Raw genomic sequence first — 15,401 nt, 5'->3', positions numbered from 1 at the left:
TGCTTTTATTGCAATGGTAAATGGGAGTGTTTCCTTAATTTCTCTTTCAAATTTTTCATCATTAGTGTATAGGAGTGCAAGAAATTTTTGTGCATTAATTTTGTATCCTGCTACTTTACCAAATTCATTGATTAGCTCTATTGGTTATCTGGTAGCATCTTTAGGAGTCTCTATGTATAGTATCATGTCATGTGCAATCAGTGACAGTTTTACTTTTGCTTTTCTGATTTGGATTCGTTTTATTTCTTTTTCTTCTATGGTTGCTGTGGCTAAAACTTCCAAAACTATGTTGAATAATAGTGGTGAGAGAGGGCAACCTTGTCTTGTTCCTGATCTTAGTGGAAATGGTTTCAGTTTTCCACCAACATTGAGAACAATGTTGGCTGTGGATTTGTCATATATGGCCTTTATTATGTTAAGATAAGTTCTCTCTATGCCCACTTTCTGGAGGGTTTTTATCATAAATGGGTGTTGAATTTTTTCCAAAGATTTTTCTGCATCTATCAAGATGATCATACGGTTTGTCTCCTTCAATTTGTTAATATGGTTTATCACATTGATTGATTTGCATACATTGAAGAATCCTTGCACTCCTGGGATAAACCCCACTTGATCATGGTGTATGATCCTTTAAATGTGCTGTTGGATTCTGTTTGCTAGTATTTTGTTGAGGAGGTTTGCATCTATGTTCATCAGTGATATTGGCCTGTACTTTTCTTTTTTTGTGACATCTTTGGTTTTTGTATCAGGTGGCTGTGGCCTCATAGAATGAGTTTGGGAGTGTTCCTCCCTCTGCTATATTATGTAAGAGTTTGAGAAGGATAGGTGTTAGCTCTTCTCTAAATGATAGACTTCGCCTGTGAAGCCATCTGGTCCTGGGCTTTTGTTTGTTGGAAGATTTTTAATCAGTTTCAATTTCAGTGCTTGTGATTGGTCTGTTGATATTTTGTATTTCTTCCTAGTTCAGCCTCAGAAGGTTGTGCTTTTCTAACAATTTGTCTATTTCTTCCAGGTTGTCCATTATATTGGCAGAGTTGCTTGTAGTAATCTCCCATGATCCTTTGTATTTCTGCAGTGTCAGTTCTTACTTCTCCTTTTCATTTCTAATTCTATTGATTTGACCCTTTTCCCTTTTTTTTCTGATGAGTCTGGCTAATGGTTCATCAATTTTGTTTATCTTCTCAAAGAACCAGCTTTTAGTTTTATTGCTCTTTGCTATTGTTTCCTTCATTTCTTTTTCACTTATTTCTGATCTGATCTTTATGATTTCTTTCCTTCTGATAACTCTGGGGTTTTTTTGTTCTTCTTTCTCTAATTTCTTTAGGTGTAAGTTTAGGTTGTTTATTTGAGATGTTTCTTGTTTTTTGAGGTAGCATTGTATTGCTATAAACTTCCCTCTTAGAACTGCTTTTGCTGCGTCCCATAGATTTTGGATCATTGTGTTTTCATTGTCATTTGCCTCTAGGTGTTTTTTGATTTCCTCTTTGATTTCTTCAGTGATGTCTTGGTTATTTAGCAACATATTGTTTATCCTCCAAGTGTTTGTGTTTTTTACATTTCTTTCCCTGTACTTTATTTCTAATACCATAGCGTTGTGGTCAGAAAAGATGCTTGATATGATTTCAATTTTCTTAAATTTACTGAGGCTTGATTTGTGACCCAAGATGTGATCTATCCTGGAGAATGTTCCATGAGCACTTGAGAAGAAAGTGTATTTCATTGTTTTTGGATGGAATGTCCTATAAATATCAATTAAGTCCATCTTGTTTAATGTGTCATTTAAAGTTTGTGTTTCCTTATTTATTTTCAGTTTGGATGATCTGTCCATTGGTGAATGTGGGGTGTTAAAGTCCCTTACTATTACTGTGTTACTGTTGATTTCCCCTTTTATGGCTGTTAGCATTTGCCTTATGTATTGAACTGCTCCTATGTTCAGTGCATAAATATTTACAATTGTAATATCTTTTTGGATTGATCCCTTGGTCATTATGTAGTGTCCTTCTTTGTCTCTTGTAACAGTCTTTATTTTAAAGTCTATTTTTTCTGATATGAGAATTGCAACTCCAGCTTTCTTTTGATTTCCTTTTGCATGGAATATCTTTTTCCAACCCCTCACTTTCAGTCTGTGTGTGTGCCTAGGTCTGAAGTGGGTCTCTTGTAGACAGCATACATATGGGTCTGGTTTTTGTACCCATTCAGCCAGTCTATGTGTTTTGGTTCGAGCATTTAGTCCATTTACATTTAAGGTAATTATCAATATGTATGTTTGTATTATCATTTTCTTAATTGTTTTGTGTTTATTACTGTAGGTCTTTTCCTTCTCTTGTATTTCTGCCTAGAGAAGTTCCTTTAGCATCTGCTGTAAAGCTGGTTTGGTGTTGCTGAATTCTCTTAGTTTTTGTTGTCTGTAAAGGTTTTAATTTCTCTGTCAAATCTGAATGAGATCATTGCTGGGTAGAGTAATCTTGGTTGTACGTTTCTCCCTTTCATCACTTTCAATATGTTCTGCCAGTCCCTTCTGGCTTTCAGAATTTCTGCTGAAAAATCAGCTGTTAACCTTATGGGGATTCCCTTGTATGATATTTGTTGCTTTTCTCTTGGTGCTTTTAATATTTTTTCTTTGTATTTAATTTTTGACAGTATGATTAATATGTGTCCTGGCATGTTTCTCCTTGGATTTATACTGTATGGGGCTCTCTGCACTTCCTGGTCTTGATTGACTATTTCCTTTCCCGTATTAGGGAAGTTTTCAACTATAATCTCTTCCAATATTTTTGCAGTCCCTTTCTTTTTCTCTTCTTCTTCTAGGACCCCTATAATTTGAATGTTCATGCGTTTAATGCTGTCCCAGAGGTCTCTGAGACTGTCCTTAATTCTTTTTATTCCTTTTATCTTTTTTTCTGCTCTGTGGTAGTTTCTTTCACTATTTTATCTTCCAGGTCACTTTTCCATTCTTCAGCCTCATTTATTCTGCTATTGTTTCCTCTGGAGAATTTTTAATTTCATTTATTGTATTGTTCATCATTGTTTGTTTGTTCTTTAGTTCTTTTAGGTCCTTGTTAAACATTTCTTGTATTTTCTCCATTCTATTTCCATGGTTTTGGATCATCTTTACTATCATTACTCTGAATTTTTTTTCAGGTAGACTGTCTATTTCCTCTTCATTTTTTGGCCTGGTGGGTTTTAACCTTGCTCCTTCATCTGCTGTGTATTTTTCTGTTTTCTCATTTTGCTTAACTTACTGTGTTTAAGGTCTCCTTTTCTCAGGCTGTAGGTTCATAGTTCCCATTGTTTTGGGTGTCTGCCTCCAGTGGGTAATGTTGGTTCAGTGGGTTGTGTAGGCTTCCTGATGGAGGAAATTGCGGCCTGTGTTCTGGTGGGTGAAGCTGGATCTTGTCTTTCTGGTGGGCAGGACCGCATCTGGTGGTGTGTTTTGGGGTGTCTGTGAACTTAGTATGATTTTAGGCAGCCTCTCTGTTAATGGATGGGGTTGTGTTCCTGTCTTGCTAGTTGTTTGGCATGGGGTGTCCAGCAATGGAGCTTGCTGGTCGTTGAGTGGAGCTGGGTCCTAGTGTTGAGATGGAGATCTCTGGGAGAGTTCTCGCCAATTAGTATTACAAGGGGCTGGGAGGTCTCTGGTGGGCCAATGTCCTGAATTCAGCTCTCCCACCTCAAGAGGCTCAGGCCTAACACCTAGACAGAGCACCAAGACACTGTCAGCCACACAGCTCAGAAGAAAAGGGAGGAAAGAAAAAAAGAAAAGAAAATAATAAAATAAAGTTATTAAAATAAAAAAATTAAAATTAATTATTAAAATTAAAAAGTAATTAAAAAAAAGAGCAACCAAACCAATAAACACATCCATCAATGATAACAAGTGCTAAAAACTATACTAAAGGAAAAAAAATGGACAGACAGAACACTAGGACAAATGGTAAAAGCAAACCTATACAGACAATATCACAGAAAGAAGCATACAGATACAAACTCACAAAAAGAAAAAGGAAAACAAAGAAACAAACTATATATATATATATATATATATATATATATATATATATATATATATATATATTAAAAAAGGAAAAGAGCAACCAAATCAATAAACAAAGCTACCTATGATAATAAGTCTAAATACTAAACTATGATAAACATAAAACTAGAAACAAATTAGATGCAGAAAGCAAACCCCAAGTCTACAGTTGCTCCCAAAGTCCACTGCCTCAGTTTTGGGATGATTCATTGTCTATTGAGTTATTCCACAGATGCAGGGCACATCAAATTGATTGTGGAGATTTAATCCACTGCTCCTGAGGCTGCACAGAGAGATTTCCCCTTCTCTTCTTTGTGCACATAGCTCCTGGGATTCAGCTTTGGTTTTGACCCCGCATCTGCATGTAGGTTGCCCTCTGGTGTCTGTTCTTCACCCAGACAGGAGGGGGTTAAAGTAGCGGCTGATATGGGGGCTCTGGCTCACTCAGGCCAGAGGGGTACAGAACGTGAGGCGAGCCTGCAATGGCAGAGGCCAGCATGACATTGCAACAGCTTGAGGGCATCGTGTGCTCTCGCGGGGAAGTTGTCCCTGGGTCACAGGCCCCTGGTAGTGACGGGCTGCACTGGCTCCTGGGAGGGGAGATGTGGATAGTGACCTCGCACACAGGATTCTTTTTTTTTTTTAACATCTTTATTGGAGTATAATTGCTTTACAATGGTGTATTAGTTTCAGCTTGATAACAAAGTGAATCAGTTATACATATACATATGTTCCCATATCTCTTCCCTCTTGCATCTCCATCCCTCCCACCCTCCCTATCCCATCCCTATAGGTGGTCACAAACTACCAAGCTGATCTCCCTATGCTGTGGCTGTTTCCCACTAGCTATCTTTTTCACTCTTGGTAGTGTATATATGTCCATGCCACTCTCTCATTTTGTCACAGCTTACCCTTCTCCCTCCCCATACCCTCAAGTCCATCCTCTAGTAGGTCTGTGTCTTTATTCCCATCTTACCCCTAGGTTCTTCATGACCTTTTTATTTTCTTTGTTAGATTCCATATATATGTGTTAGCATACGGTATTTGTTTTTCTCTTTCTGACTTACTTCACTCTGTATGACAGACTCTAGGTCCATCTACCTCACTACAAATAACTGTTTCGTTTCTTATTATGGCTGAGTAATATTCCATTGTATATATGTGCCACATCTTCTTTATCCATTCAACTGTTGATGGACACTTAGGTTTCTTCCATGTCCTGGATATTGTAAATAGAGCTGCAATGAACATTTTGGTACATGACTATTTTTGAATTATGGTTTTCTCAGGGTATATGCCCAGTAGTTGGATTGCTGGGTCATATGGTAGGTCTATTTTTAGTTTTTTAAGGAATGTCCATACTGTTCTTCATAGTGGCTGTATCAATTTGCATTCCCACCAACAGTGCAAGAGGGTTCCCTTTTCTCCACACCCTCTCCAGCATTTATTGTTTCTAGATTTTTTGATGATGGCCATTCTGACCAGTGTGAGATGATATCTCATTGTAGTTTTGATTTGCATTTCTCTAATGATTAATGATGTTGAGCATTCTTTCATGTGTTTGTTGGCAATCTGTATACCTTCTTTGGAGAAATGTCTACTTAGGTCTTCTGCCCATTTTTGGATTGGGTTTTTGTTTTTTTGTTATTAAGTTGCATGAGCTGCTTGTAAATTTTGGAGATTAATTCTTTGTCAGTTTCTTCGTTTGCAAATATTTTTCCCATTCTGAGGGTTGTCTTTTGGTCTTGTTTATGGTTTCCTTTGCTGTGCAAAAGCTTTTAAGTTTCATAGGTCCCATTTGTTTATTTTTGTTTTTATTTCCATTTCTCTAGGAGGTGGGTCAAAAAGAATCTTGCTGTGATTTATGTCATAGTTTTCTGCCTATGTTTTCCTCAACATCTAAGAGTTTGATAGTGTCTGGCCTTACATTTAGGTCTTTAATCCATTTTGAGTTTATTTTTGTGTATGGTGTTAGGGAGTGTTCTAATTTCATTCTTTTAAATGTAGCTGTCCAGTTTTCCCAGCACCACTTATTGAAGAGGCTGTCTTTTCTCCACTGTATATTCTTGCCTCCTTTATCAAAGATAAGTTGCCCATATGTGTGTGGGTTTATCTCTGGGCTTTCTATCCTGTTCCATTGATCTGTATTTCTGTTTTTGACACACAGTATTCTTGGTGGCTGCAGTAGCAGCCTTAGCATTTCATGCCTGTCTCTGGTGTCCGAGGCTTGCGCCCGTCTCTGGAACTCATTTAGGCGGTGCTGTGAATCCCCTCTCCTCGCACACCCTGAGGTCTTTTGACTCTTTGGCAGTTCCAAACTTTTTCCCGGACTCCCTCCCAGCTAGCTGTGGCGCATTAGCCCCTTTCAGGCTGTGTTCATGTAGCCAACCCCAGTCCTCTCCCTGGGGTCTGACCTCCGAAGCCCGAGCCTCAGCTCCCAGCCCCGCCTGCCCTGGCAGGTGAGCAGACAGGCCTCTCGGCCTGGTGAGTGCTGGTCGGCACCGATCCTCTGTTCGGGAATCTCTCCACTTTGCCCTCTGCAGCTCTGTTGCTGTGCTCTCCTCCATGGCTCCGAAGCTTCCCGCCCCCTGCCCTCCCCCGTCTCCACCAGTGAAGGGGCTTCCTAGTGTGTGGAAACTTTTCCTCCTTCACAGCTCCCTCCCAGTGGTGCAGGTCCCATGCCTATTCTTTTGTCTCTGTTTTTTTCTTTTTTCTTTTGCCCTACCCAGGTACATGGGGAATTTCTTGCTTTTTGGGAAGTCAGGTCTTCTGCAAGCATTCAGTAGGTGTTCTGTAGGAGTTGTTCCATATGTAGATGTATTTTTGATATATTTGTGGGGAGAAAGGTGATCTCCACATCTTACTCCTCCACCATCTTGAAGGTCCTCCCCCCCCTTTATTTTTTTAATTTTTTTATTTTTTTTATTTTTTTATTTTATTTTTTGTGGTATGTGGGCCTCTCACTGCTGTGGCCTCTCCCGTTGTGCAGCACAGGCTCCGGACGCTCAGGCTCAGCGGCCATGGCTCACGGGCCCAGCCGCTCCGTGGCATGTGGGATCTTCCCGAACCAGGGCACGAACCCGTGTCCCCTGCATTGGCAGGCGGACTCTCAACCACTGTGTCACCAGGGAAGCCCCCCACCTTTATTTTTTAAGTTGACATCTGAAATTTTTTGGCATGTCTTTAAGTTGTGGTGAACAATGCAATTTCCAGCACATTATAAATATTAACATTTTCAGAAGTAGTCTTGCCTCACTTTTTATTTATATCCAAAGGAATTTAAATATTATAATGATTTTTTATTCAATATCATCCACTTTAAAACCACACTCTTCAGTCAGAATTTTATCATCGCTTTTTCTCCTTGAAGTTGTATTTGCCCGTTTCCCTAAAGCATTTTACTCTAAAGTAAAATGTGTTTGTGCTGGACACCAGTGCGTTGGTGTCGATTCCCCTTCACTGAAGATGTTCTTGCTCCTGCTGCAGGGCAGGCTCTCTGCAGGCAGCCTTCAGGAGTCAGCCCCTTGCTTACGATCAGCTACAGACAGCCACCTTGTTCAAGGTCATGCCCCTTCTTAGGATGCACATGTTCAATGACTGATCGATGTGGGAATATGAACACCTGGACATCTTTGTCCAGCCCAGGACAATCTTGAAAGGCTATTCTGACTCCAGAGCTGCCCATTGGATCAGCTGAGGCTGTCCTTGAGCTAGCACTGAGGTGCAGCTTCTCCCTCTGCCTATGCCAGCTTCCTTCTCCTCCCTGCTACAGATATTGATCCCAAGAGAACATTCCTTAATAACCATCTAGCATGCTAAATTCCATTTCAGTTTCTGTTACCTAGAATCTGGGTATATTTGCAAGTCTTTTATTAATCACTGCCAAACTTGCCTTGATTAAGAATGTGTGTGTGTGTGTGTGTGTGTGTGTGTGTGTGTGTGTGTGTAGTGTTTAAAAATATTTATTTCCTATGACAAGCTGTACATGTTAAGAAAATTCTTCAAGAGTAATTTACTATTATAATTATTAGTAGTATCAATTGAGCCTAACAACATCATTACAAACTTTTATAAATAATACATACCTAAGCATAAAATTTTACTTGAAATACAACTTTTAGTGCTATGGGATGTTAAAACATTAGGTCATGGATCTACGGATGAATAAATTATTTCCAGAATGAGTCAGGACTCACTCTCAGTTTTATTTACATTTCTTGTTTTTAGACAAGTTCTGAGAAACCTCAGGATGGGGATGATAAAAAATGGAATTTCCTTATATTATTTAAACTCTTTCCAAGTTACAACTCCTAAATCTCACACTGATCTTTTATCCAAATTAATTCTAATGATACCAGCTGGAAACTCAATTAGGTTCATCTTTAATTTTGTTCAACTATAAACCATTTGACTTGCCAAATCTTTGTTACCCAGCTATTAGAATCTTTCACTATTGTCTCTTTGTTTGGAGTCCCAGAGATTGTTTTTACTACTCAGAGATATTCTTCATCTTGTTTTAGGATGAATGAGTGATGTCTCTCATTCATAAAATAAGATAAAAATAACTGTAAATAGGGAGGTGGAGACAGAGTACTACTGAGACCTCACCACGGGCTAGGTCTCAATACCATGGAAGAGTCCACTGAGAAATTGATGATGCAACTGATTTATTTAAAACGATCCTATGTCTGCCTTTGGAAAGTCTTCACATACCCTAGAGTTTGAAGTCCCTGTCCTACACGATTTCTGATATCCTATCATTTTATTTTGGTTATTATTTTCCTCTTTAACTACATCTCATAACATGTGCACAACAAATTTATAACATATTGACATAAGGTTGTTTCCAAGCTGATTTTAGGATTCATTCCACAAACCCGTTGAGGGCATATCATTCTAGGAATTAGGGATACAGCAAATCCCTGTCCTTGAAGAAACTTACATTCATGTGGAAAGCAGAGAGAAAAGATAATAAACAATAAAATTAATAACTAAGTAAATTGTATATTATATTAAAAGGTGATTAGTTCTGTAGAAAAATTCAAAAAAAAAGTTTAAATACAGTAGGCAAACAGGGAATTTGTACTGTACTCAGTTGGGTGCAATTTTTGAAAAAGAGAGAAAGTCTATTGAGAAGGTGACATCTGAATCTTTGCTTCAGTAAAAGGATTAGTTTTAGCTATTACTTTTCCTCCTAAGACCAATGCAATATTAATGCACTATTGATGATAGCACTGTATGTCTGATTTATAACTGTTAGTCTTCTCTGGAGCTCACTCTTATACTACTGTGAATACAAAGCCATTAACCAATTTGGTTTCAGTGAATTTTGTTTTAGTGTAAATGTTCTACTTGAAATTTATTCATATTTAATATCACCAACTTTGAGAAGACTTCTGTAAATGTCTGTAAATTGTGGCTATCTTTTAATAAATCTGCACTCCTCACAAAGCAAATTATGATGGAGAAGGGATTGGAGAAGATATTAGGTTGCAAATGACAGTAAACTTTGAAAATGAAAACAAGTGTGGACAGATAGGCCCTCTCGGCACTTCACAAATGCAAGTTGTCACTGCTAGTTAGAAAAAAAATATTTATTTTCAGACAATGACCTTCTTGTAAAATTTACACTGTACCATTGTTCTATAACTGGGAATAAATACAATCTTGCACTGTTAGCCTACAATTTTCCATTTCTTTTAAGCTTCCATCTTCCTGCTCTTGTTAATAGAGACAGAATTGGGACGTGAGACCAGTGGTTCTCAAACCATGGATCTTGAACCAGCAGAATCAACAATATCTAGCAACTTGCTGGAAACAAACTCTCAGGCTTCACCCAAGACCTACTGAAACTCAGGTGATGGGAATCAGAATCTGTGTTTTATATGATTGTTTATAATTTCCTTTGCTGTGCAAAAGCTTTTAAGTTTCATTAGGTCTCATTTGTTTATTTTTGTCTTTATATCCATTTCTCTAGGATATGGGTGAAAAAGGATCTTGCTGTGATTTATGTCATAGAGTGTTCTGCCTATGTTAGGTGCAAGAGGGAGGGGATATGGGGATATATGTATACATATAGCTGATTCACTTTATTATACAGCAGAAACTAACACAACCTTGTAAAGCAATTATACTTCAATAAAGATGTTTAAAAAAATAATGAATGAGGAAATTAATAAAGACCCAAAGTGTGAAAACATAAAGAGAACACTGGACAATATCACAATTAAAGAATCCTTTTCAGTAAAAAGCAACATAAATAACATGAACAAATATAGGTGAAAACTTAGGAGAAGCTGTTTGCAATATCTAAACCAATAGGAGATGAATAACTAAAATATTTAAGAAACCTCTGAAGTTAATAAGAAAAAGGTCAGAAACTCAACAGGAAAAGAAGACTATAATTAATCATTTCACAGAGCAAAAACACAGCATAGCTAATAAATATATTTGGAGATGTACAATCTTATTTGTAATAAAAAAATGTGAATCAAAATAAATTAAAACAACAACAAAACAATTAGATGAGCAAAATTTAGAAAGTTACATAACTTCAGCCATTGATGAAAATGTGAGAAGAAAGGAACACTCATACAGTATTGGAGGGAGCAGTAAACTGCTACACTCTTGACAGTGTGAAATGAAGTATTCCCTACAAACCAGCAATCCCATACCTGGTTTAGTTTACACAGAGAGCCCATACATGAGCATATTCACTCCAACACTGTTTGTGGTAATTTAAATTTAGAGGCAAACCACGTGTTTGCCACTAAGAGAATGGATAAGTTACATGTGGTGTGCATGATAACATGGGATAACATGCAACTGTGAAAAGTAACAAACTACTCTGACATAAAGCAATAGATTAAAAAAAAGTTGATTGAAAAACAGTAAGAGACCAAGTAAGACCTAAGGTATAATATTATTTGCGTACATTTAAAATACACCAATCACAAAATTAAGGCCATGTTTTTGTAAGAATACATACATTTCTAAAAGTATAAATACATTAGAGTCAGTGGCAGGGTGTAGTGGAGTGGAGAAGAGGAATGAGATTGAAAATAGGGATGAGAGATGAAAGGAAAGAAATTAAATTAAGGATCTTACATGGACCCATTATTATTATTCCTTGAGGAATAAGTCTAGGTGACCTCAAGACACCTGAGTTTTAAAATATACTATATCTTCATTCCCAATTTTTATATAACTTATTTCTATGTCATGTCAATTATGAAATAATTATAGTGATTATAAGCATTCTATTTATGTGTAAATATTTAGGGAGAATTTTTCTAATACTGTTCCCTTAACTATGATGTTAACTACTCATTTGAAGTAAATTTCATACAACCAATAGAAAATATTCTATTCTAAGTTTGTGAGAGTTTTTAAATTATAAGTTAATCAAATATTCAAAACATTAGAAAACAATAAAAATAGTGTTTTTTAACTTTACTTATTAAAAAACACGGCATTGCCAAATATTAAATCATCCTTATATTCTTGCAATAAATTTTAACTAATTGGTGAAGATAGAACTTTAAATGTCAATTCAATTCTAAATGTAAATTTTTTACTTAGGATGTTTCTGATGATAGTCAAGCCCTTATCTCCCTATTGAGTGATATTTCAATATGCCCAATTGTCTATTAGCAACTTCTTGAAATATATCCTAGGCACCTCAAACTCAATATGTCCAAAACTGAATCTACTTAATGTAAATATTACGGTAGGAGATATAACATTTTAAAAGACATTAATAAATTATATTCAACTCTTTCAAATTTAACTTTCTTATAAAAAAACAAAGTACTATGCAAGAATCTGGGGATTTACTGTGAAATCTCAGATGATAGTTATACACACTGCTTTATTCTTTTTTTTTTTCTTTGGTACATGGGCCTCTCACTGTTGTGGCCTCTCCCGTTGCAGAGCACAGGCTCCGGACGCTCAGGCTCAGTGGCTATGGCTCACGGGCCAAGCCGCTCCGCGGCATGTGGGATCTTCCCGGACCGGGGCACGAACCCATGTCCCCTGCATCAGCAGGCGGACTCTCAACCACTGTGCCACCAGGGAAGCACCCACACTGCTTTATTGAGTAAACCACGTAACATTTTCTAAAATGGACATTCATACTCTTCACTTGAAAATGGCAACAATTTCAAATTCTCATTCAAGTTCTTTGAAACTTAATCCAACTTATACAGTGGTAGTAAGATATGTAGTATTTTCATACAATGGAAATTACTTGGCAATAAAAAGGAACAATCTACTGATAAATGCAAAACATGTGAATTTCACAGACCCTATGCTTAGTGAAAGAAAATAGACACAAATGATTACATGCTATCAATTCTATCTATATGAATTTCTAGTATAGGCAAAACTAATCAAAGGTGGCAAAAAAAAATCAGAAGAATGATTGCCTTGAGAGTGTGTGGAGTTGATTGAGAAGGGGCTCAAAAGTACTTTCTGAAGTGATAGTAGTATTCTATATGTTGATGGGGTTTGCATTACACAGGTGTATGCATTTGTCAAAAGTCCATAAATGTACATTTTGGATTTCTCCATCTCAGTGTAGTAAATTTTATCTTAAAAAACACTATGAACACAAAATAGTATGTATTCCTTTTTATTACTAAGAAATTCTATTTCTTAAATATAAAAAAAGGTGAATTTGGATTACATCAAAAACCTCCTTAATACCTCTTTAATTATTGCCTGTATGTATAAGGAAGTTCTCTTTGTTATTTCTATTTTATTGCATGCATTTTTACCTCTGGCATTCCTTGTGGAGAAAAGGCACTGAAAGGTGGAACAACATCTGAAACATTTTCATATCCTGGAGGAGGTGGTTCAAATAATGATGTGTTGAAAATCTAGAGAAACAAAATATAATAATCAGAGGCAAATCAGGTAAAGTTTCATTACTATGACCAAACAAGGAAATGTGTACTATCTCTTTCTGTCAGTAGATGGTTAATGAAGCCTTTGGTATTTTAAAGATACAGATCAGGGCTTCCCTGGTGGCGCAGTGGTTGAGAGTCCGCCTGCCAATGCAGGGGACACGGGTTCGTGCCCCGGTCCGGGAAGATCCCACATGCCGCGGAGCGGCTGGGCCCGTGAGCCATGGCCGCTGAGCCTGCGTGTCCGGAGCCTGTGCTCTGCAACGGAAGAGGCCACAACAGTGAGAGGCCCGCGTACCGCAAAAAAAAAAAAAAAGATACAGATCAAAGAGCCAGCACTGTGTTAGAGGCTATGAGGATTTCATGAGATGAATAAACTTAGAGACCCTTAGAGGATGTATAAGCACTAGCTTTTGATTTAGAAGGAAAACTTTAATTCCCAAATAAAAATAACAGCGTACAATATTCTTAGTCACTTATAAAAATGCTAAGATAATTACTTGGGAGCAAATTAATGTTAAATTCACTTTGAACCAAATATAATATAATCTTTCAAGTGTATCACTGTCATTGTTAAGTAGGTATCAATTTTTTTTTTAGGTTCCAAACCACTACCTCTAAAAGAGAGCTCCAAGCTACAGGAAGAAGAAACTGACAGAATTCCAAAGGGAAATAAAAATAATCCACCACTATAGTGAGATAATCTAACATTCCTTTCCCAGCAATTAATAAAGATTGCAGACAAAATAAGACTACATCAAGGATAAAGGCGATTTTAGCCAAACAATTAACAAACTTGAACTAATGAACAAATATAAGATCATTAAACTCAACAGCTGAATACAATTTTTTCAAATAAACACAGAACATTTATAAAAATTGACCACATAATAGGCTATAAAGGAAGCCTCAACAATTGCTAAATGACTAGTGTCATACAAACCACATTATCTGATCACAATGTAGTTAAGTTAGAAAATCAGATGAAACCGAGAGTGGAATAACTTTTAAATTTGGAATTTATAAATACCCCTAAATAGCTCCAAGGTTCAAAGATGAAAACATAGAACTTAGAAAATATTAAGATATTAATGATAACTAAAACACTTCTCCAAACTTGTGAGATCTAGTTGAAGTGGCTCTTAGAAGGAAATTTATGGTTTTAAATACTCATGTTAGAAAAGAAGAAAGGTTGAACATCAATAAATTAAGTATTCAACTGAAAATGTTACAAAGAACCGCAAAATAGACACCAGGAAGGTAAAAGAGGAAATTATATTAAGTAAGAACAGAATTAATGAAACATAAAACATATATACAAGAAATGATTGCCAAAGCTGAAGGTTTATTCTTTGAAAATACAGGTAAAATTGACATATCTCTGTCAATGTCAATAAGAAAAAAATATAAGGTAAGCACAAATAAATAATATTAAGGGTTGAAAAAAATTCATATCTATAGATGTCAAACAGATTCAAAAAGGTAATAAGAAACTACTAGGAAGAACTGTGCCAATAATTGAAATCTTAGATGAAATGGAAAAATGCATTTTAAAAAATTTATTAAAACTGACATAAGGATGCATTTTTTAAAACCTAAATAGTCCTATAACAATAAAAAAAATTGAATCAGTACTTTAAAATCTCCCACAAAACAAAGTATCAAAACCAACTGGTTTTACTTTGAGTTTGAAAGTAAAAGATTAAGTATAACACAACGTATTTCAGAGATTAAAAACTCAGCTCATTTTATAAGGCAAGTCTAATCTAGAAATTATACCCCAATAAGCAAATTGCAGAAATACAGGCCAAACATGCTATGAGTATAAACTGAATATATATAGATATACGAGTTGAAAACTACTACTGACTAATATTACAAATTTCAAAAATGTAAGGTAAGTCTAATATTAGAATATCATTTAATATAATTATCATTGTGAAAAAGAAAAATTATACGCTCATCTCAAAAGATATCCAAAAAAAAGAAAAAAAGTGTTGATAAAATTCAACATAAATCCATGACAAAAAGTCTTAGTAAACTTGGAAAGGAAGTGAATTAACATAACCTGATATAAATATCAAAATTAAAGTGAAACATTAAAAACGTTCAAGTCAAGGACACCTGCTATCACCACTCATTTTTAATGTTAAACTATAAGTCCTGGTCCGTGCAGTAATGCAAAGGGTTGTGGGAGATGGGGAGTGATTCTGAGCTGACATTATATTGTACTGACTAGAGCACCAGTTACCTACTTCTGATGCTGATAGAACCTAAAATGACACCAAATCAACTACTACTCTTCAAAAATTCCCATATCTTCCATCTTTCCCATAATTTTTCTGTGGTCCACATAGGGTACAAATGCAGCTGAATCACTGGGAAAGATTATAAGAAAAACTATACTAAAGTGCAATAAAAATCCATCTAGAGACAAAGTCATCCCATCAGCAAGTCTTTCA

The 15,401-nt window shown here is 36.3% G+C and overlaps 1 protein-coding gene across 2 annotated transcripts in view; it reads right to left on the bottom strand.

Moving 5' to 3' along the window:
• Positions 1–15,401, bottom strand: part of FOLH1 (folate hydrolase 1) — a 65,479-nt gene that overhangs the window by 42,080 nt on the left and 7,998 nt on the right. For both annotated transcript variants that reach the window (XM_060017207.1, XM_060017208.1), the window contains exon 4: positions 12,811–12,912. In XM_060017207.1, coding sequence (XP_059873190.1) covers positions 12,811–12,912 — 102 coding nt within the window. The remainder of the gene's footprint in view (positions 1–12,810; positions 12,913–15,401) is intronic.

The sequence above is a fragment of the Delphinus delphis genome, chromosome 8 (genome assembly GCF_949987515.2).
Source record: "Delphinus delphis chromosome 8, mDelDel1.2, whole genome shotgun sequence".
Classification (NCBI taxonomy): Eukaryota; Metazoa; Chordata; class Mammalia; order Artiodactyla; family Delphinidae; genus Delphinus; species Delphinus delphis.
This window is presented reverse-complemented; position numbering and strand designations above follow the sequence as displayed.